Raw genomic sequence first — 24,411 nt, 5'->3', positions numbered from 1 at the left:
TAAAATAGCAATGACGTCATGTAACCACAGCGTGACTATTTCACTGCATTTGCCCCTAAAAATAGATAGAATTAGTCATAGATAATAGATATGTGCAAACTGGAAAAAGTTATTTAGGAGGCTTCGCGCAGTGGGCGTGTCAACACGCAATTGTCATTTCATAATAAACACATATCACTGCGGCGCACAGCAAGTTTCAATTTCAGATCCTGGCATTTTTAACCAGTGGAGAAAGGGAAGAGATTTCCCTATCGTTTTTCTTATATGAATTATTCTACGTTAATAAAACATACCTGGTGATCAACTACAGGTTGCTGTGAACATTATGATATGTGTGTAGTGTTCTGATAACGACGGCTGGGCAGCGGAAGCTGGATTTTGCGAGAAGCATGCAGCTGCAGAGCCGCAGAGCCAGGGGCGCTTTCAGGTCCGGTCACAGGCCCGCTCAACAGCGCCCCCCACCCAACGGCTGAATTGCCAATGGCTGAATTGGAGTATTGCACTGTGTATTGCAATTCAGCCGTTGGGTGGGGGGCGCTGTTGAGCGGGCCTGTGACCGGACCTGAAAGCGCCCCTGGCTCTGCGGCTCTGCAGTTGCATACTGTTGGGAGCAGCACGGAGTCTCGACTCGGGACTTATTTTATTTGGAATATAATGACTGTATACGCAAAAGTAGCCTAGTTTTAAGTAAAAATATTATAAATCTACATGCCTTGAGGATGTCATTCTTTATATAGCCTGCCTATCAGGCAAAAAAATATATTCTAACGGAAACACTGATACCGTGATATATACCGTTACCATCTATGCTTCAAATTATACTGTGATATAAATTTTAGACCATACTGTCCACCCCTAAAGGTATAGATTAGGCTATCACCTAAAGTCTGTTGGTTGCTATACGAGTTCAGCCTCAACAGAACTCAGTCTAAAGGTCTATTCTGTCTCCGTTATCCTCTGCCCCTCGCCGTCGGCAGATCGATGCGGGAGTATGGTATTCCTCCTCTCCCTTGGCAACACCACAACACCGTTTCCAACTAATAACGGCACTAACGTTACCACCACAGCGCTGTAGCAAAACACCCCCCTCTCCTCACTTTTATTCTCCAACTAACGGTTATCTTTTTCTCCGTTCAATATGTGTTGAGTGGCTCGCACTGTATACAAAACTAACGGTATAACTTTGTCTCCGTTCCAATGCGCGCTGTAAGCCGCGGCGATACAAGGAGCATATACGGGCGAACAATAAAACAATAAAACACTATCAGGTCAACAGTAAATATATATCTTACAAATAAAACATATATATATAGAAAATAATAAATGTGGACTTTAGGTGATGGCCAAATCCATACCCCTCCGTTGAACCAACTCCAACCATTAACCTGGACCTCCAGAACACTGCAGAATAATAATGTGTGTGTAACAACCATTCATTGTGTTTGATGTAAGCAAACTGATGCCAGACTCAGCATTCATGCGTTCGGCTGAATATCGAGATGAAGTGCAGCCTAGTGCCTACATGGTGAACTCAACTCGTTGTTATTGGCGCAAAAAAAGTCAGAGGAAACAAAGCGGCCACTAATGCAAACCACGTTAGAGGGCACATGTGCGTATAACGGTCGTAGTCAGAAGGCTAAGGTGATCACATGAAAAGTAATGGATTCATAGGGCTGGACGACCGCGTTACACTCTCCCAGGTTGCACATATTTTTCAGACATTGCCCTGCTGTACCCGAGCTCTACCAGGCAGTGTATTCGCACATTGATAGCCTTCTGAAAGAAGACGTTTCTTCAATTAGCTTTACCAGTGATATTTGGAGCTCTGATGTCAGCCCCATGTCAATGCTGAGTTTGACAGCTCAGTGGATTGACGCAGACTTCCAACTCCGTAAAGCGCTCCTGCATTCCCAAGAGTTCTCCGGCTCCCATACTGCTGCAGGCTGCAGCGCTGGCAACAGCATTCGAGAATATGTTCCAGACGTGGCATATTCCGAAAGAAAATATTCATGTCATACTCCGAGAAACGTGGTCAAATGCATGAAAGACGCAGGATTACAAAGTTTGGGATGTATGGCCCACGCGCTTCAGATGGCTGTCACGATGGAGTGCTGTCGCAGCGCAGCATAAAAGACATCGCACTTTTACGCACTGTTTAGCCTATATTTTACGCGCTGTGTTTAGCCTATTAAATAGGCTAATTGTTTTTTCAGCCTGTTATTAGTATTAACTTCTTTAATTCACACCTCCCCAGTTTGCAACAGCCAATGTTCCGAGACATATTTATTTATTTGTATGATTGTTAGGCTATTTGAATCCACCATTTAGGGCTGGAGTATTCAAATAGCCTAACAAATAAAATGTAATATGTCTCGGAACATTGGCACGCAGATGCACCACTGCAAACCAAATAAATGTGAACTCAAGAAGCCAAAACGAAGTTTAGCCTGTTTTAGAAGGCTAGCCTAAGTTGCCTTTTACCACCGCTTGGCCTATATTTTACGCACAGTGTTTAGCCTATTAAATAGGCTAATTGTTTTTTTCAGCCTGTTAATAAATGTGTCGTTAATTCAGTATTTAACTTCTTGAATTCATATTTATTTAGGCTATGCTAATTAAAAACACAAATGTTATGGACATCTAATTTAATTATCTGCTTATTTATTAATGCTTCAATTCATTCAGAAACGTTGCAGCAAACAATCCATATGTGCATTTGTTTACATAATGTTAACGTACATAAATAACATAATATTATTGAGGGAGGAAAAAAAGGAAACTGATACCTAATGCTGAATGTGATTTGACCAAAGCACAGTATACACACACAGACAGTGGAGCTGTTTGCAGATAGCGGAGCATTTTGCCTTGTTGGTGGCGATGTCTCGCAGATAATACAACTACAAGTATAATTATATAATGTATATTTTTTCTGTAGGTAACGTTACATATTTACGTAGCTATCTAACCAGCAGTGTAAACCGGGACCCAGCCCAAACCATCACTGTGACGTCACGATCCAGCTACATCTAAAATGGCAAAAATGGGGAAATTACATTTGAGTTTTCAGACAAATAAGCAGGACTTCACATTTGATTATAGGACCATGTCTTACCCAAGGTACACAACAAACAAACTAGGCTCATATTGTTTAACGCTTCATCTCCCCTTTAAACATACAAAGGATAACAACGGTGCTACTTTAGCTTAATCATAGGAAGGATAACAACGGTGCTACAGTTAGTCTACTATCAATAAACACGACGTTTATCTTCTGTTAACTTGGTTTATTCAATCAACTTGCATAACACCAATACAGAGCCATTAACAAAAGGTGGACCTCGTGCACCTGGTCGACACAGACTAACTGCACATGCGTTTCACAGCCTCCAGAGGGCGACCTAGACCACCGTATGGCCAGTAGTATAGACGCAAAGAGATTACATGTTAACACTTTGATCGCCATGGGTTAAATTCATAATTTACCATCCCTCGCCATCTCTATTTGTCTATGGAGAAGTTCCCCTTCTTTGCAGGGCTATAACTTTTTAAATTATATTGCTAAATTGCCATTATTATGGCCCATTCAATGTCCTATATGTATTGTTCAGGGTGTAGCAACGTTACACTTTTTCATTCACATATTCATACTAAAATATGGTCTAAAGTATAAGTATGTTTTTATCGTTTTCTGCAGCTTTCTTCAGAACGTGATTTATAGCCCCAAATGCATTATATTGATGATCAAATACAGTTTGGTAGGAATCTGTGCGAGATAAAAAATGTCAACTGGACGTGGTTCTAGAAGTTTCTACATAGCGGGGGATCGTTTATAATTCCGTGGGCAGCGTTAGATGATTCATCCAGAGTGGGTCATATGTTCATCATAGCAGTTTATATGGAACACGTTAGAATATAACGCTGAATCTTACCGTGGCTTCCTCGCGCCGCTGGCAGATGAGCGTGGAACAGAATTTTTTCTATTATGGGATGGAGAAATGCCCGATCCATTTCCAGGTTGTATAATAGTATATACGTCCAAATCATGTTGTTTTTTCGAGTTATTTGCACCGATCGATGTTCACTGTATCAAGACGGAGTCTCTCTAACGATAGCGAGTGGCCGGACCACATATGGATGAGCACTACCGGTTCAAAGGCTCATTTCCGGTTGGCGATCTGCCGATCGGCCACCAGATGGCGCTCTTGAACCGCTAGATAGTTGAGTGGAGCTTTGCAGTGTGTCTCAGGGCTCCGGAGGGGAAATATGATTTCGCTCACAGATTTTTGAAATATTGACATCAAAGACGAGTTACGGCGTCTTCGGCAGAATGAGCATGGCTAGGAATGACGTCTTAACTCGTCCCCGGCGATCATAGTGTTAACAGCTACTTTAGCTTAATCATAGGAAGGATAACAACTACTTTAGCTTCAAGATTCAAGAGATTTATTTGTCACATACATACACAAGACATGTAGTGAAATGAAGGTGGCCAAATACCCAAATAATAGAATAAAATAGACATGATAAAAAGTACTAAGATACAATGCTAAGCTTACGAATTAAAGGTAATGAGTCTTATATACACTACTATACAATATACTATACAATATACAGTTATACTATACTAGCTATACTAACTATACTATACTTAATCATAGGAAGGATAACAGCGGTGCCACGTTAACTTAAACATAGGAAGCATCACAATAGCCAACCCAACACATCTTCCAGTCAATTACGACATGCGCCTCATAATGATTTTGGAAATGTATCATCACACTGAACGCGGTTAGATTTGCGAGATGTAAACATAAACGACAAAACTTCAGGCACTTACTTACCGTCATTGACTCGACACTCGGAATATCGCAGACTAGATCACACATGAAAGAAATAAGGATCTTAATTTGTAAGTTATCAAACTAATGTGGAGCACGCTGAACTTCAACTTTATTGATTGATTCTCACACGAGACCGCAACACTTGTGAGGTAAGTCAAGTCGAGAGTCAATAGTTGTATTTGTCACGGCATACAGGGCATACAGTGAAATGCTGTGGATTGTGCAATAATACAAGTAATAAGAATAAGACATAAAAGGTATAATGTACATAAAGTTTACAAAAAGCATGGTAAAAGACATGCTAAGGTCCTGCGATAGTGCAATACAGTGTTAAAGGAAAACTCCAACATTTTGGGAAATTAGCTTATTTGGCATCTACCCTGGAGTTAGACAAGAAGATACATACCTTTTTTCTTCTCTGTGCATGCAGTAGGAGTAGGAAGACACGCACCGTTAGCCTAGCTTAGCGTCAGTCACTGGAGGTTCCCCCATTAGCCTAGTTCCCAACGTCTTCCTACTCCTACTGCATGCACAGAGAAGAAAAAGCTATGCATCTTCTTGTCCAACTCCAGGGTATATTGAGTTTTCCTTTAAGCTACGGATGAGGCACTGGGTCTTATGTACACTACTATACAATACAATACTATACTATACAGTTATACTACATATCCTTATGCTATCTTGCTATATCCATCTATTACTATACAAGAACCAGTCCCGTTTTTTTTTCTTTTTTAAGTGACCTTTTCATTGTGTAAAGTGACCGTTGAGTGTGAGCGTGTGCAGCATGTGTGTGTGTTCGTGCTAGAGTGAATGTTAGTGTGTGAGCGTATACAGTATGTGTGTTGTGTGTGGAGAGTTCAGTGTTCAAGACTCTGATGGCCTGGGGGAAGAAGCTGAGCCGAAGCTTACATACCTTACTCACTTACTTACCTAACTTGCATACCTCATCTCTTATAACCAGAAAACGTGCATATTAACACTTTCTCTGCCAAGGACACCTAAACTCGTCATTCCCCGCCATGCTCATTCTGCCAATGACGCCGTAACATGTCATTGAGATCAATATTTCAAAAATCTGTGATCTCAATCATATTTCTCCCCCGGAGACTTGAGATCTACTGTTGATCCCCTCTCAACTCTCCAACGGTTCAAGAGCGCCATCTGGTGGCCGATTGGCGGATCGCCCAAACCGGAAACTGAAACTGGTGCTCATTCCAATTCGGTCCGATCACTCGCTAATAGTCCCGGGACTCGAGCTAGACACAATGGATAGCAATCCGTTACCAATAACTCGATAAACAACATGATTTGGACGTATATACTATTATACAACCTGGAGATGGATCGCATATTTCAACATCCCATAATAGGAATCTTTTTGCTCCACGCTCATCACCCAACGCTACGAGGAAGCTGCGGTGAGTTTCAGCGTTTTTTTTTAACGTGTTCGATACAAACTGCTCTAATGATCATATCACCCACACTAGATGAATCATCCAACGTTGGCCACGGAATTATAAACGACCCCCCCCCCCCCATCCGGTCAACATCAGATGATAAGTAGTAACTTCTAGAAGCACGTCCATTTGAAATTTTATCTCGCGCCGATCGCTATCAAACTGTATACAATCATCAATATAATGCATTTAGGGCTATAAATCACGTTCTGCAGAAAACGATAAAAACATATTTATACTTTAGACCGTATTTTAGTATGAATATGTGAATGAACGTTGCTACACCCTGAACAATAGATACTTGATGTTGAATGGGCCATAGTAATGTCAATTTAGCAATACAATTTAAAAAGTTATAGCCCTGCAAAGAAGGGGAACATCTCCATAGACAAATAGAGCTGGCAGAGGATGGTATAATGATGTACATAAGCCTGGCGAAGAAGGGATAGGCACCTAAATTATTGTCCCAGCCTTTTGTACATCCACAATAAACTCTGAAATGATATTACCGTAATTGATGTAAAAATGTATTCTCCAAAGTACTAGCTTTAAATATCCTGACTTTGATGTGTGTGTGTGTGTGTGTGTGGTGTGTGTGTGTGTGAAGTTTGCAGAGGCTGTAACTACAACGACCCCCATGGGCGGCAGGGTTAGAGGTTTGGAATTGGAGACCCTTCTCAGTACAATGGGCACTGACCCCTTCTCCACTAAGAAGCAGCTGCCACGCACGCCTGAGAGCTTGAGTAAGTCAAACAGATTGATGTTCTTCACTGGCGTCACATGGGAACCCTGGTATTTTATTTTTATTTACCCTCCCTTTTGTTTGTGGCCCCAAGATAAACGACCTCTCACCTCCCTACCTGGATCCCGCTTTGACCCTTTTGGAGAAAACCTTTGATGACATGTCTTATCAAAACATTCATTACTAAGCTTCCTAAAATTCTAGAGATATGTCTCACCTGTCCATAAGGGACACATTAACATACTTCATGAAATTGTACACGTTCTACCATATAGACCTTCATCTTCAATAAGGTCCCTAACATACATTTCATAACATACATTCACTTGAAATTGTAATCACATTCACCGTATAAACCAGGGATTCTCAAACTTTTTTTATACCACGACCCCATTTTATTTAGGATTTTTCATCCAGGGACCTCGGTGTTACCATAGGAAATTAGTCTGAGATTGCCAAAGTGCAATACCGGCCGCATCCTGCTAGACGGCAGTATCGAGCACCCTTTGAAACCTTATATCTTACCCTGTGTTACGTTCAAATCCCTCCGGGCTCAGTTTTCTGGGTCAGGCGAGTCGAGCGGTTCACCCGATCGTATTGAAGCGCGTCAAATGCCCCCGATGCATGTGTTGTGGTGGGTTATGTCGTGGACCTGATGGACATCAGATGGACCAGATGACGATCAAACAATTGGAATATTCTTTTTGGAATACCCCCGATCAGAGGTAAGGACTATCTGACGTCAATTTCAGCTTGATCGTACAATGTTTTCAATCCGATCCAGCTGATCAGTATTTTTAGTGTTCAAAACGAATGCCGTTACTGACAATCAAAGCATCAGAAACGACCCCCCCCCCCCCTTCATGCATTCATGATGAAACATAATACCTATTAGTGTTGCCAAAATATCGATTTTTCGATAAATATCGATTCTGAATATTTAAAACAGTTTCAATACTCATTTCCCGCAATATCGATACTTTCTGCAATATCGATACCAGCTGGCGTTCTCGCAGTCTTCTCTCCTATAGCAAGTTGTTGACACACGCACACACGCTGCTGGGGCATTGCCCCTCCCCCCTCCCCTCACAGAGTGTCTTGTCAACACAACTCGGCTCTCACTCGCTCCAAGTGCAGAGCCTCGACAGCTCTTCTTTCAACATCCCTGAATCATTAAACAAAATGACCCATTTAACCATTGACTTTAGTTTAATACATGAGGCGTTGGCTTTCGTGGCGTTCGTTGCAGGCTTGCAGCTGTTGGCTAGCTAGCTATCTTTCTCAGTTGGCTAACGTTAGCTACCTAGCTACTATCTAGCTAATACTGGCTGGCTGCCTACCTTTTAATTCGCAATGGAATGGCTAGCTAACTAACTGTACTGGGACCGTAATTTGTACGGTTGGCTGGATTGGGGGTGGCCAGCTGGCTGGCTGGCAGTTCGTGGTGCAGTAGCTGGCTAGATAGCTGGCTAATGTTGGCCAATATAGCTGTAACTGAATGATGCTAGCCTTATGTGGTCTTATGAGTTTCAGTTCATAGGAAAATACTTTGACTATAATGGTCAGAAGTAAATTAACTGTATATACTCGACTTCCGGGCATGACGAGTAACTAGGAGGTTGCACATTTTAGGCTCAGCTGCTAGCATGTAATTTAATCCTACAAAACTAATCAAAATATCACTCAAAGTCACGCAGTACATGTATTTTTGTATTTTATTTTTGTATTATTTTTTAAACAAACGCATAAACAAACATGACAACACACGATAAGATATACAAGCATTAGTTGACAGTGCACATCCAATGAAATCACCATTTAGTTAATTGTCTTATACAGGATATACCCCTAATACCTGTTATCTAAAAACCTATACACATATGCTCTAGCTCGTACCCCCCCCTCCCGGACCCCTCATTGGATAATCCAACCATTATAACTTGTTCCTAACCATACACTACCATTATATGTTAGCTTTTATTCTCTCCACCACTTCTAACCACATTGTCATTTTGGATTCATTGAGACCCAAAATTCTTGCTGTAGATATTTCTTGATAAATCACATCGAGATATGTAAGAATCCAGACCTTCCGGCACATTTTCTCCGGTTGAAACCATTGTGATGCTATCAGCTTTTTAGCCACTGTGATACCAGATAAAACCAATCTCTTTCGCTGTGGATGTTCTGCATATTCAAAAACATCATTCAGCAGTAATACAGAGGGGTGTACAGGTATATTCAGAATTAAGAGATTTGATAATTGCTGGGTCACTTCTTTCCAGAATATCTTAACTGGTGGGCAGTCCCAGTACATGTGCATAAATGTCCCCTCGTCCCCATTTGTACATAAGGAGCATTTGGAGTCTTGTTTAAGACCCATTCTGTTCAGTCTTATAGGAGTCAAGTATGTCCTATGGATATAGTTAAGATTGATTTGTTGATGGTCCGGGTTCCTTGATGCAAGTCGGACATTTGCCCAGGCTTCTTGCCAATCAAAGTCTATTTCCAGGTCTGGTATATCCCTCCTCCAAATAGAGTCTAGGTGGAGGGTTTCATACGAGGCCGTTAGTAATTGATGATAAAAATCTGATACAAAACCTCTCGATGTCTCTCTTTCATAGAAAAAATTGTGGTATCTGTGGTGTGCAATTGGTATCGTTAATGGAACACCGTGAGCCTTCAAACATGCCAATAACTGCGCGTAAAAATAATATGTGGACTTGGTGAGATTAGATTTTTTGCGTATTTCATCGAAACTACAAAAGCCCTGTTTGTTGAAAACGTCTCCTAATGAGTGTATGCCTTGCTTTTCCCATCTAGGGAATCTTATAGGTTGTTTTCCAATCAAGAGTGCATTGTTATTGAATAAGGGAGTATGATTATGCCATTTATGTGGGATAGAATCTTTTTTTTGTGTTTCACGCCATATCCGGATCGCATGAGTGATTATGGGGCCAAATTTCCGTTCGCATTGCTTAATTGATAATTTGGTGTATACTATGTCCTTCAGCCTATATGGAGCTACTATATTTTCTTCTAATTTTCTCCAGGATACTGATGCTTGGGGATCAAACCATGTTGTTAGTGGTCTTAAAGTGTACGCCTTAAAATAGTGGTAGAAATCTGGAAATGCCATACCACCGTCTGCTTTGTTTCTCTGTGCGGTGGATCTTTTTATACGTGGTGGTTTGTTATTCCAAATAAATTTGTATGTGGAGGAGTGTAATTCTTTCCAGTAACCCTTTGGAGGGGGTAACGGTAGCATTGAGCTGAAGAAGTTGATTCTAGGTAGGACGTCCATCTTAATTATACAGTACATGTATAAGAATATCCGAATCAAAATGTCAGGAAAAAACGCTAAAGAAAAAGCAAAGAAGGATAGAAAGAAAGCTGAACAGTCGGAGGTGGAGGAGGAGGCTAACAGTTACAGCGCCACCAAGTCAGATGAAAACAAGATGGCTAACGCACACGAGGACGTCGACGAATCTGATGATGAAAAGTTGAGTCCAGACAACCAAGATATCATGAAAGCCATACTGACTATGAAAACTGGACTGTATAAGAAATTCGACAAAATGCAAATAACAATTACGGAAATAAAGAAACAGATACAAGATTGCATAAGCCGCATAGAGCAGACTGAACAACGGATTTCTGACGCGGAGGATAACGTTAATAAGCTGACACCAAAGGTTAGCACTCTGGAGAACACCGCTACAAGCCTTCTCGACAAAGTGGAGGACTTGGAATGCAGGAGTCGAAGAAATAACGTCAGGTTGGTGGGGCTACCGGAAAAGGCAGAGGGCCAGGATGCAACTGCATTTTTGGAGAAATGGTTACCGGAGGCTCTGAATATTGAACCAGGGGGCTTAGTATTGGAGCGTGCTCATAGAATCGGCGCGCCACTTGACTCAACGCCCAAGGACCCTAATCATGAAGTTCATGAACTTCAAGGACAGAGAGGGAGTACTGAGGGCAGCTAGGACCAAGGGAGGGACAGGTCCTTTATAATAACGAGCCGGTTCGTCTTCACATAGACCTCTCTGCAGGTGTGCACAAGAGGCAGCGCGGATACGACGAGGTGCGGAAGAAGCTGAGAGACCGGGGGATCCACACGCACCGAATCATCTTTCCAGACCGGCTGCTGGTAACTCAACGAGAGAGCCCGCACCTTTCAAACTCCGGCGGAGGTGGACAAGTTTATCCGAAGCATTTGATTTATTGAGACAGGCTCTGCGTTGGAAGGCTCCGAAAGGAAAGTAACAGTCATACTGAGCCTACTGTATTCTTATTTTTAAAACTTTGACCATTCCGCTGGTTCTTTTTGCGTTTATCGCTTTTTCTCTGGTCAAGTATGACCGACAGAAACAGGTTGAATGGGGGTACAGATGGGGGGAAAGACACTCTGAGAAAGTTACGGCTTGTCCGGGAGTCGAACTCGCTACCCCAGATCCGTGACGAGCACGGTTGTCCCCGACGCCGAAATAGCGTTCGAGGTACGCGGTGAGCTACTGGAGCTCCCGCCTACTGTATTCTTGTAAGTGAATATATAAATGACGTTATAAAAATAGCCATTTCCACGAAATGAGGCGTGATTGGACTATGACTGTTTAGTTTTCCTCTGATTTTTATTTGTATTCTTATTCGGACAGGACTGAGTCTAGTTCAACGGACAAAATCAGCACTGGTTTAGACTTTTCCTACAACGCATTGCAGATTCTGGGGCAGGCTACAAACATTTAACTTTTTACATTTTCCTCGTCTCCCAGCCTGCGTGCGCGCGTTCCAGATTTGTAATAATAGTGTTTGGCGTTTAAAGTAAGCCCCTGACCTAATGGATACTAGACCTACAAGTTGCAAGCATTGCGCAGTTCAAGATGACACTAGATATGTTATTTGTGATTAGTATTTAGAAAAAATTAAAGCTAGTTTGAGCTTAGGAGGAAGACGAGTTAGAGAAACTCGTTTGGCCAGTAGTGAAATGTGGGGTGAGGGGAGATGCATGGGCTTTAGGTTAGTAGGGGGTGGGGGATGGGTGTTTTTTCCTGTTGTGTTTTATTATTTTTTCTTCTCTCATATGGGTGTGGCTGTCTATGTACCTTTTCATAAGGGATATATATATTAATTAACTAATGTCAGAGAACTGCAAGGTGAAATTTACTTCGTGGAATTGTAGGGGCTTGAACAAAATTACAAAGGTGAAACGGGTAATGAGCAGGTTAAAATATTTGAAAAAAAAAAGAAAAAAAAAATACAAGAAACTCATCTTTTGAACGAAGATGTTTCTAAAGTAGCAAAAAGGTGGCAGGGCCAAGTGTTATCTGCCCCCTACACCACTCATGCCAGGGGGGTTATGATACTAATTTATAAGTCTGTCCCATTACAGGTACATAATGTAGTAAGGGACACTGCAGGTAGATATATTATGGTCCGGGGTAGGTTACTGTCTGAAACATTAACGCTGATAAATGTTTATGGTCCCAATGAAGAGGACCCTAAATTCTATGATAATTTATTTTTGACAGCCTCAACTCTTCCTGGACAATACATAATAGCTGGTGACTTTAATTGTACATTGAACCCTTCAAAGGACAGGTCAACTGGTCAAGAAGGTACTCACAATAAGTCGAGAAAGACAATACATCATTTTTTGAAGGAATTAAACTTGTTGGATATTTGGAGGCATGGCAAACCAAATGCAGTGGAGTATTCCTGCTATTCCAGCACTCATAAAACACACTCACGCATAGACTACTTTTTAGTCTCAGCACTGCTTGCCTCCAAAGTAGGTGAATGTCAGTATAGCAGTATAGTTCTCTCGGACCACGCAGTGGTATCCTTGAACTATGAAGATACTAACCTAGTGAATGACCCACCAAGATGGCGTTTTCAACCAGGATGGCTCACGGATCACACATTTATAGACTTTTTGGAGAAACAGATTGACCTGTATTTTGAATGCAACAAGTCCCAGACCTCTGCTGGCATGAGGTGGGAGGCTTTCAAGGCTTTTATTAGGGGACAAATAATCTCTTTCACTAGCTCAAAGAAAAAGGCTACAAGACTTGAAATGGAGAAATTAGATCAGGATATAAAAAAAATGGAAACGGAAATGTATCATAATAAACATACGACTACAGATGCTCATTCAAAACTACTACTGCTTAGATCACAGTACAATGAATTAGCAGCTAACAAAGCCGCTGCCGACCTAATGAGACTCAAACAGTTCTACTATGATCAGGGGGAAAAGCCTGGAAAACTATAGTGGACCCAACAGAGATGAATGAGGCTTTTAGAGTCTTCTATGGGAAATTATACAGCTCTGAATGTTCTCCTAACCTGGACATGCAAACACAATTCTTAGACGACCTAGATATTCCCAAAATTTCAAAGGAGGAAAGTAGGGCTTTAGATCAAAATATAACTGGCGTTGAAATTGCTGATGCAATCGGCTGTATGCAGGCTGGAAAAGCAGCAGGCCCAGATGGCATCCCCATAGATATTTATAAGAAATTCCAAACTAAATTAATATCACCCCTCTTGGAGATGTTTCAGGAATCCTTTGAGAATGGTCTTCTCCCCACATCTATGAGGGGAGCCCTAATCACTTTACTTCCAAAACCAGGGAAACCTAATACAAAATGTGAAAATATGCATCCAATCAGCCTCCAAAATTCGGATACCAAGATTATTAGTAAAATTATTGCAAGAAGACTGGAGGTCCTTCTACCTAGGGTGGTGGGGGAAGACCAGAATGGATTTATTCAAGGGAGACGGGGTTTTCATAACGTCCGACGCTTGCTCAATATTTTATATAACCACAAGGGGGCGACAGATACTGCCTTACTCTCTCTGGATGCAGAGAAGGCCTTCGACCGTGTCGAGTGGCCTTATCTGTTTGAGGTGTTAACACGATTTGGCTTTGGAGACACATTCGTCAAATGGGTTAGATTGCTTTGTACAGGGCTTACGGCAGAAGTTCTGACTAATAGCAAGGTCTCTAAACCCTTTAACATTAGTAGAAGTTGCCCACAAGGGAGCCCTTTATCGCCCTTGCTTTTCATTCTTGCGATCGAACCATTTGCTATAGCGGTGAGGACGCACAGTGATATTCATGGGATTCGAGAAGGTCATATAGAACATAGGATAGCCCTCTTCGCCGATGATGTAATATTAATGCTAAAAAATCTACACAGATCTGTCCCAGCACTCCTAAGTCTTTATCCTGCTTTAGCGTCTTTCTATTTACTTCCTAAAATACACAAGGAACCCTTTGACAACCCTCCTGGTCGTCCTATTATATCTGGTAACGGTACCCTTACAGAACCAGCTTCTAAATTGATTGATTTCTTCATTAAACCGTATGTTAAGCAACTCCCTTCTTTTATTGAAGATACTACGGATGTTCTCAATAGTTTAGCTAACCTTACCAATTTAGAATCTCATTATTTAGTAACTATGGATGTTGAAAGTCTGTATACGAACATAGATCATGAGGAAGGTCTTACAGCATTGACACACTTTTTATCTGATAGAGGAGATGCTTTGCCCCCTACCAAGTTTCTTGTTGACTTGACCAGATGGATTATCCATAACAATGTGTTTATGTTCACAGATGGGTTTTACAAACAAGTTATGGGTGTCCCTATGGGCTCTTGTTTTTCTCCTAATTATGCTAGTCTCTTTTTAGGCCTTTGGGAAAAGTTGTATGTGCTCAACCCTATCAATCCTTGGTATCACAATATCACCTGGTATGGCCGGTATATTGACCATCTATTATTTATTTTTGATGGCAATGAATCTGAACTGTTGGCTTTTCATAGTTATCTCAACTCTTTAAATAACAATATCCGTCTGTCCATAGAATATTCTTTAACAACTATTGACTTTCTAGATCTTACTATCTCAAAAGATATATTTGGTAAATTACACACCACCATTTTTAGAAAGAAAACTTCACGTAACACCCTCTTGAGAGCTGACTCCTTCCATCCCCCTCACATGATCGACAACATTCCTTTTGGTCAATTTCAACGTTTATGTCGTATTTGTGATAGTGATAGTGAGTTTCATCAACAGGCTGCTGATATGACTACCAGATTTGAAAATCGATCGTATAATCCAGATGTAGTGGCAAGGGCACGTAATAAGGCACAGACACTTAATAGGTCTGATTTGCTCAAGAAAAGTAGACGACGGAACGAGTCTCAGTCCCGCAGCGGGACACGTTAAGCGCATCATTAATGCGAACTGGCCCATTATTGATAGTGACCCCACTCTCAGACAAGTGTTCCCTCAACCTCCAGTTTTTTCTTTCAGACGTGCTCCAACATTAAGAGACAAATTAGTTCATAGCTACCTTCCTCCCGCGACTAAGGAGTCTTGGCTTAGGAGACCTATTGGAACCTACAAATGTATGAATTGTCCACACTGTGTCAACGTCATACAAACCAAGACATTCACTGACTTTAAATCTCAGCGATCATACAAGATTAATGACTTTATTAACTGTAATACCACTCATGTCATTTATCGCTTGTCATGTACTTGTCCTGGCATCTTCTATGTAGGTCGTACCAAGCGGCGTCTGCGGGATCGTTTAGCTGAACACAAATACGCCATCAGAACCAAAAATCATGTTTATCCCATAGCCAGACATTTCACAGAAGTACACAACAATAACGATTCTATACTGAAAATTGTGGGCATTGAACATATCAAACCTCTTATTAGGGGCGGAGACCGCATCCGCAAACTCAATCAGAGGGAAACATTCTGGATTCATAGCCTTGACGCTCTTAATGCCCCTGGGCTAAATGAGGATATTGACTTCATGTGTTATCTTTGATTTCTATCCTATATGTTTATTGCCAATGTATTGTGTGTATTCTTTGTACCTTACATAGGCTACATAGGCTATTATATTTTTCTGTATATTGCTTACTGATTATTTATCTATGCTTATACTTATAGCCTGTTTGATATATATTTTTAATTTTTCTACACTGTCACTGATTGATGGCTCCGCCCTTGCGTGTGCCTTCCAATCATCACTCGGTTCAATCATTTGGTGTTTATTGATTGATTGTTTCACCTGACACTCACCTGTGGGTATGTAAGGGGGTGATGTGTTTGTACATTTCACTCTAATCCTGATGAAGACCGCTATGGTCGAAACATGTTTATTAGATTTTAAATGACTTAGCCACCTTTAATAAAGGCCTTTTGACCATCTTCCCTCTGGATTTGACATCCTTTTGATTGCCTGGATCGACTCTCTTCTCTGAACTCCTAAGTCTTATTGAAACATTTGGGAAAATATCTGGCTATAAAGTGAATCACTCCAAATCATCTATAATGTTACTCAATGAAAGAGAGAGGGAGGATGGGCTTGTTTGTGCTTGTTACATTCAAGCCTAAAATATGGCTCGTCAAGGCCTTGAATGCGACGTGGTGGACACAGGACACTGGACAAAAGTTTATCAAAAATAACTATTTATTTACAACTAACTAAATGGACAGAAATAGTGGGAGCTGGGTGTTCCAGACTCCAAAGTTAAACAACAAAACTATAGGCAAAAGGAAGAACAAGCCGAATGTACAACAAAACAAAGAGAGCAGGTGAGACGCTGGAGAGCTGCAACATCTCCTGTGAAGTGGGGGAGACTTGACAACTGCTCCCTGCACTGCATTTGTAGGGCGTGGTGCCTCATCACCACACCTGTGATGAATTAGAAGGGCGGCCATTTTAATAACAAACAGGAAGAAACAGTGTGTCAATTAAACCACCAATTAGTGACAGCACACTTAACCACAATGTGAATATGCACCACAGACAGTAAGTATCCCTCCACCATGTGAAAGCAATACGTAACACCCCCACACCGAAGATTTATGTTCTTCTCCCAACTATAGCCCAAAGAAACCATCACCAAGAGAATGAACATAAATAAATAAGGAGATACTTACCAACCTTACCAAAAAAAAATTGCAAACACACACTCTTAACACGTGCAGCGCCTGTACTTTGTTGAGTGTGAGCCCCGGTCAAGAGTCACACTCAACTGTACACCAAAAATTACTGTGACCCACAAAGCGAGCCACTACCACAAAGTGACCATGGGTCGGCCCCTGTCGAACACAACCCTTAACTCCGTCGAATGCTCCCTACTGAGGAACATTCGACACTGTCGTTTAGCAACCCCGTCCTGATACCCGCCCAAGCGAGACCCCACCAAAATGTATCCAGCCGGGCCTGGATGGAGCGGAGCTAGTGGAAACATCTGGGCAACTAAACCCCACTCAGCCCCCACTGAGGCGCAAGGCCTAGAAGCCAATCCACCCACCAACACATCACCACCAAACAAAAAACTCACGACAACAGGTCCCTCCGCCGATACAGACCTGACAAACAGAGACAACAAACTGGAGTCAGCATGAGACAGCAGCTCACTGCGCTCAGGACAGAAAACAGGAAAACAAAATACAGGCTCCACATCAACAGGCCGCTCCACCGACACCGACCTGTCAAAAGGAGACGGCAAACTGGAATCACACACTTGAGAAAAAACAAACTCATCGCGCTCCGGACAACCAACAGGAAAACTATCAGCACACTCCCCTGGTACCAACACAGTGCCCATCTCCTCCCCACCTGGCACTGTCAGTACATGAGACTGTACTGAGGGCTGTACCCCCGATAGCTGCACAGGAGACTGTGAGTCACGAACATCCAGAGCAGGATGTACCGCCTCAGGCACGTCCTCACCATCCCTGGAACAGAGCAACATCACTTCAGGCACAAAAATATCTGGAGTACCACCCAAAATGGCGTCACAAAAATTAGCACTGTCATTAGCAACAATGACAGCAGAAACTGCACCGTCATGAGCCAAAACAGTGTCACAAAAAATAGGACTGTCATGAGCAACAATGGTGTCACAGACAGCAACAGTGTCATGAGACAAAAAGGTGCCTGATTTGTTTTTACTGTCACAAGCCAAAATGGTGGCACACACAGTAACATCGTCGTGACACAAAACGGAGACACATGCATCAGCACCAACACGACCAAAATTGGTGCCACACCGTAGGCTAGGCCGTGAGGGCTGCTCCTGCTGCACAGGACACATGTAACTAGGTTGACTAGCATACCCAGTGCCTGGCAGAGAGTCAGTGTGGTCACATGAATCAATATCAGAAACACTGACCATACTGGGATCATCACTGCTGACAAGTGAGACATCATGAACGTCAGAGCTACCGTAGGAAGGCTGGCAGCCCAACTCGGGCCCTGTAGGCTCCTCAACCAGAATGGTGCCACATGAAATATCAGAAATGGTGCCACATGATGTAGCAACATCCCTCACAGCATCATTCTCACTCTCATTCTCCTCCTCCAAGTCGTCTGCGGCCTCAGCCACTGTAAAGGCTGGGAAGCCCACGAGATACTGCTCCGCCACTTGAGTATCCGGCACGCATGTCACCTCCGGTTTCACCAGTACTTTACCTCCAGCCAAGTCATTGCCCAAGAGCAATGTTACCCCCTGCATAGGGAGTTTGCCAGCCGTCACTCCGATCACCACCAGTCCTGACACTAGGGCACAATCAAGAAAGACATTATGCAGCGGCACATTCATTGTGTGCATTCCAAAAGCCTCAATAACAACCCCTGCACCCAACTCTGAGTGGTGCGTAAAGGGCAGGACACTACTTTGAACAAAAGATTGGGATGCGCCAGTATCACGGAGAATCGTCACTGGTACCTTAAGACCTCCCTCTGTCAATGAAACAAACCCTCTACTCCTGAAAGGTGTGTAAAGGTCATCCACTCCTTTGCCATCTAGTGGAGACAGAACAACAGGGTTACGTACAGGTGTACTTATCAACATCACTGGTCTGGGTGGGTTAGACGGGCGCTTTTCTGGGTGCAAACGATAACAATTTCCCATCACATGTCCTGCACTCCCACAATCCTGGCACTTCCGGGCATCATCGCTTCCCCATGCCCCATTAAACTTACCACTACCCCCAGCACTGGACCCTGTAGGCCTATTAGGAGTCCATTTTGGCCTCCCCTCATCATGCACAGGATAATGCTGTCTCTCAAAAGACGTCCTGTGGGTCAAAACATACTCATCAGCCAGGACCGCTGCTGCTGAACAGGTCCTGACTTTCCTCTCATTTAAGTACATAGCAATATCCTCAGATACGCCATACACCTTGAATTCCTCTAATAAGATTAGGTCCCTAATCTCCTCCACTGTGGTGACCTTTTCTGCTGCACACCACCGGTCAAAAAGCAACCGCTTTTCCCTCACAAACTCCACAAAAGACTGAGTTCTGTTTCCTCAAATTGCGGAATTTCTGGCGGTAAGCCTCAGGGACCAATTCATAGGCTTTAAGGATAGCCTGTTTCACCAAAGCATAATCTTTATTATCAGGATACATCGACGCATACACGATCTGTGCCTTACCGCGCAAAGCACTCTGCATGAGGATAGTCCATTTATCTGCTGGCCAGCCGCAACTGCCAGCTATGTCCTCAAATAATAAAAAAAAACTATCGACGTCCCTTTCCAAAAAAAACTGAACCATGCTTTTCTGCCTAGCCATATCAAAACCCGGCTCCCGATGCACATGTATAGCACCAGCACCACCCGCATTACGCATCGCCATCTCCCGGTCATATGCTGCCTGGGCGCGTACCTCCTGTGCCGCCTCAATAGCTTCCTGGGCCTGGGCAGCAGCTGCTCTTCTCACCCCAGCAGCCTCCTCAATAGCCTCCTGGGCCTGGGCAGCAGCTGCTCTTCTCACCCCAGCAGCCTCCTCAATAGCCTCCTGGGCCTGGGCAGCAGCTGCTCTTCTCACCTCACTAGCTTCAATAGCCTCCCTGGCTGTAGCCGCTGCTGTAGCTGCTGTAGCTGCTGCTGTAGCTGCTGCTGTAGCTGCTGCAGCTGCTCTCCTTATCTCACTAGCTTCAAGGTCCTCACGGTCTGCCTTGTTAACAGCTGCAAGCTCACGCGCTGTTCTAAGCTCCACATCTCGCCCACGCGGTAGCTCAAAGCCTTCTCCCTCCTCCTCCAGAGTTCTACCTGCAGCCACACCAAAAACCTTCATTGTACTCAGTTCCTCAATTAATTGACCTACCAAGTTCTCCTTTTTCTGGCCTGCATCGAGGTCTATTGAAAACCTTGATGCTACCTGTAGTAACTCATCCTTTGAACATTTTTTTACCTTAGCCAGTGTTGGCTCTGCAACAAAGTCATCAATGTCCAACGTCATTGTCTATTATCCTCAGTAAACGACAACAATGAATAATTGAATAAATGAATACAACAATATTAATTACTAATCAAGTAATTAATCAACCAATTAATTAATTACCAGTACAAGGCAACACTACAATTAATCCACAACAAGGGACATAGTTCAGTACCCAAAACACAAGCAACTCACCCACCGTTCCTACGACCTGGGGTTCAAACTCCAATTTCCCTGTATCCACAAAAAGGTGTAGCACGTAATTAAATGACAGTGATTGAAGATACACGGCATAACACAGCACGCAATGAAACTCACAAGCAGTAGTTCAAAACACGGCATTTTATGTTAGCACGCAAAACAAATCACACTGCATTTAAGACACACGGCATAACACATACTGGATCAAAAAGGTCAAGCTCAATAATGCACACAGATCCTATACTAGAGAATCACAGCAGACACTGCTACTGGACACTAGCTACAGGCCTCTGCTTAGACGAACCACCCACAAGACTAACCCTGTGGTAGACATTTATCCCAAAATACTGGAACAAACGCTCTTCAGTAACAAACCAAGTGAGGCAAAACCCCTTGTGTTACTCAACAAACAAATTCAACAAACAAATTCTAATACAAACAGGTGCTCCATACAATCTGATTTGACTCACAAATAGCTTCTAAAAAACCTATACTGCAGTCAAAAGAAAGACTGCTAGGCCCACCACATGTCTAATCTAACAAAAACACTTACATCAGGTCCTAACACACTAATTACATTTCCCGGCCCCCTAACCTACCTATACTGAAAGCTAATGCACTGTAGACCTAGCTTTCTTCAACCACACCTGCTACCAGCCAAAGATCATATACCATCACTTCTTTGACTGCCCCAGGAGTACATGGTACACAGGAGGCTAACAACAGCCAGAAAACAACCTGTGGTGTCCACTAAACTAAATATTTTAAAGCATACCAGTAGTCAAATCAAATTATAAATTAAGAGCATACTTACCTGTTTGAAGACCGGCTAGAGCCCCCATGTTACATTCAAGCCTAAAATATGGCTTGTCAAGGCCTTGAATGCGACGTGGTGGACACAGGACACTGGACAAAAGTTTATCAAAAATAACTATTTATTTACAACTAACTAAATGGACAGAAATAGTGGGAGCTGGGTGTTCCAGACTCCAAAGTTAAACAACAAAACTATAGGCAAAAGGAAGAACAAGCCGAATGTACAACAAAACAAAGAGAGCAGGTGAGACGCTGGAGAGCTGCAACATCTCCTGTGAAGTGGGGGAGACTTGACAACTGCTCCCTGCACTGCATTTGTAGGGCGTGGTGCCTCATCACCACACCTGTGATGAATTAGAAGGGCGGCCATTTTAATAACAAAAACAGGAAGAAACAGTGTGTCAATTAAACCACCAATTAGTGACAGCACACTTAACCACAATGTGAATATGCACCACAGACAGTAAGTATCCCTCCACCATGTGAAAGCAATACGTAACAGTGCTTCTACTCTCAACTCAACAGATACATTCACGTATTTGGGAATACAAATTGTCCCTGAGGTGAATACGATTTCTCAGATAAACTATGACTCAATTCTGGAAGCTAGTACTTCTTCAATAGAGCGTTGGACATCCCTACCTATCTCAATTATCGGCAGGATTAATATTCTAAAAATGAATATACTCCCTAAATTTCTCTACCTATTCCAGAATATCCCTTTACTTCCTCCCTCGTCTTTGTTCACAAGAATCAAGAAACTGTTAACCAACTTTATTTGGCAAAATAAACGCCCCAGATTACGTCTATCTCTACTCTATCTACCATATGACCGAGGAGGCCTGAAATGCCCAAATATCCAATGGTATTACTGGGCAGCACAATTGCGGACGATCATGTTTTACTTCTCATTGGAGAATCCCCCTGCTTGGACCCATTCAGAATCCTGCTCTGTTAAACCGAGCTTACCCTTGCACCTGTATTTGTATTCAGGAGACCGTAAATATCTGAAGAAAAATACAGACAACCCCATTATTTTAAACATGATAGATGTGTGGTTTGACACACTCAAAATATTTGAATATAAATACGTCCCGATCCAGGTTCAGTCCTATTTGGGGCAATGCCAATTTTAAATCAGGGCAAAACGATAGTGGATTTAAAGTATGGGCTGAAAAGGGGTTAAGGAAAGTGCAAGACGTATACAGGGAGGAGGATGAAGTATTCATGTCCTTTGCGGAAATATCTACAAAATATTATATTCCGAAACATCACTTTTTTAAATATCTTCAGCTAAGGAGTTTTATATCATCTCAGAACCATTCATTGGATATACCGAACATTTCCATCTTAGAGGTAGCAGTCACTAGACACTGTTATGGTAAAGGTCTAATTTCAATGCTATACGACTTATTTGTATCTGGTTCAGATGAATCATCTGAATCAAAACTGAATCAATGGAACGAAGACATAGAGGAGGAAATATCTTTAGAAGAATGGAGCGTGGCATGTAAAGAGGCACAGAGTCAGACAGTCAGTAGCAACCTAAAACTTATACAATATAAATGTCTGATGCGTACATATATAACTCCTGTTAAATTGCATACGTTTAATGATAATATTCCAGATACTTGTATTAAGTGTAGTGAGGCAAGGGGGACACTGTTCCACTGCATATGGGAATGTGTGAAAGTGAAAACCTTCTGGCAAGATGTTATTGATCTGATTGATCAAATTTTATCAAAGAAGTTGCCATTGAATCCCAAGCTTTTTATTCTTGGTTCCTACCACCCCACATCTACCACGCAAAGAGTTTAGATTTATAGATATGTGCATATTACAAGCAAAACGTGTAATAGCTCTTAATTGGAAAAATGTTGATGGACCATGAATTGGTATGTGGATTAAAGAAATGGCTTCAAATATGTCAATGGAAAAGATGGTGTATATTGTTAGACGTAAACAAAACATTTTTGATAATGCCTGGGGACCGTTTGTGTACTTCTTAAAGCATAATACGAATGTTGGGAACTTGCTTCAACAAGAACAGGATTAGGGGGAGTACTGTGGGACAACTCTTATTATTGTGTAAAAACGACAAGAAACACCCTTTACTTAATGTGTAAAACATTTTGGTTGTATTATTATTTATTTATGTTTATTTTTTATTTAAATCTGTATCCTTCCTATGTGAACCTGTTTTTGAAGTTAATTATTTTGTGGGGTGGGGTTAGGGGAGGGAGAACGGGGTGAAAATGTTTGCTGAATACTGCTCTGCTGATATACGTGTTGTAATTTGCAAACTAAAACCCAATAAATATATTGATAAAAAAAAACTGTATATACTCTTTTTAGAAACTCTGTCTCTTAAACAGTACTGTTCATCTGTATGTCATTACTATGGCCCATTCAACATCGATTATCTATCGTTCAGGATGTAGGAACGTTATACTTTTTCATTCATAGTTTCTTCCAAAAATACCGTCTAGAATATAAGTATGTTTTTATAGTTTTCTGCAGTAATTCCCAGAACGTGAGTTATAGGCCTAAACGCATAATATAGATTATCGATTGCAGTTTATTGCCGATACACGCTATATAAAAAATTTCAACTGTACATGATCCTAACCGTTATGACTCATCATGCGCGGGGGGGGGGGGGGGGGGGGGGTAGTTTATAATTCCGTGATCGTCAGTAAATGCTTTATATATTGCCATATATTTAGCAGAGGTTTCTACCCATCCAACACCGTTGGGACGTGGGAAGTAGGGCTAGGGGTCCAAAATTCAGTTGTTGTGTTTTCTCTCCCCCGTTTTCTCCCTCAGTCTCGGACGTGAAGAGCTCCTGGCGACAAGCCGTGGAAGAAGACGAAGCCCTGAGAGCCCAGCGGTCTCTGCCGTGTCACGGGGAGGACGTCTCCACGGGGCCCCTGAGAGCCCAGCGGTCTCTGCCGTGTCACGGGGACGACGTCTCCACGGGGCCCCTGAGAGCCCAGCGGTCTCTGCCGTGTCACGGGGAGGACGTCTCCACGGGGCCCCTGAGAGCCCAGCGGTCTCTGCCGTGTCACGGGGACGACGT

The 24,411-nt window shown here is 42.4% G+C and overlaps 1 protein-coding gene across 1 annotated transcript in view; it reads left to right on the top strand.

Moving 5' to 3' along the window:
• haus6 (HAUS augmin-like complex, subunit 6) overlaps positions 1-24,411 on the top strand; it is a 58,391-nt gene that overhangs the window by 32,596 nt on the left and 1,384 nt on the right. The window contains exons 16-17 of the mRNA XM_084313711.1: positions 6,912-7,047; positions 24,159-24,411. The exon at positions 24,159-24,411 is cut by the window's right edge and continues 1,384 nt beyond it. Coding sequence (XP_084169837.1) covers positions 6,912-7,047; positions 24,159-24,411 — 389 coding nt within the window. The remainder of the gene's footprint in view (positions 1-6,911; positions 7,048-24,158) is intronic.

Source organism: Notolepis coatsorum (genome assembly GCF_963971535.1).
Source record: "Notolepis coatsorum genome assembly, chromosome: 4".
Lineage (NCBI taxonomy): Eukaryota > Metazoa > Chordata > Actinopteri > Aulopiformes > Paralepididae > Notolepis > Notolepis coatsorum.
The sequence above is the reverse complement of the archived record's forward strand: the minus strand, read 5'-3'. Positions and strand labels throughout refer to the sequence as shown.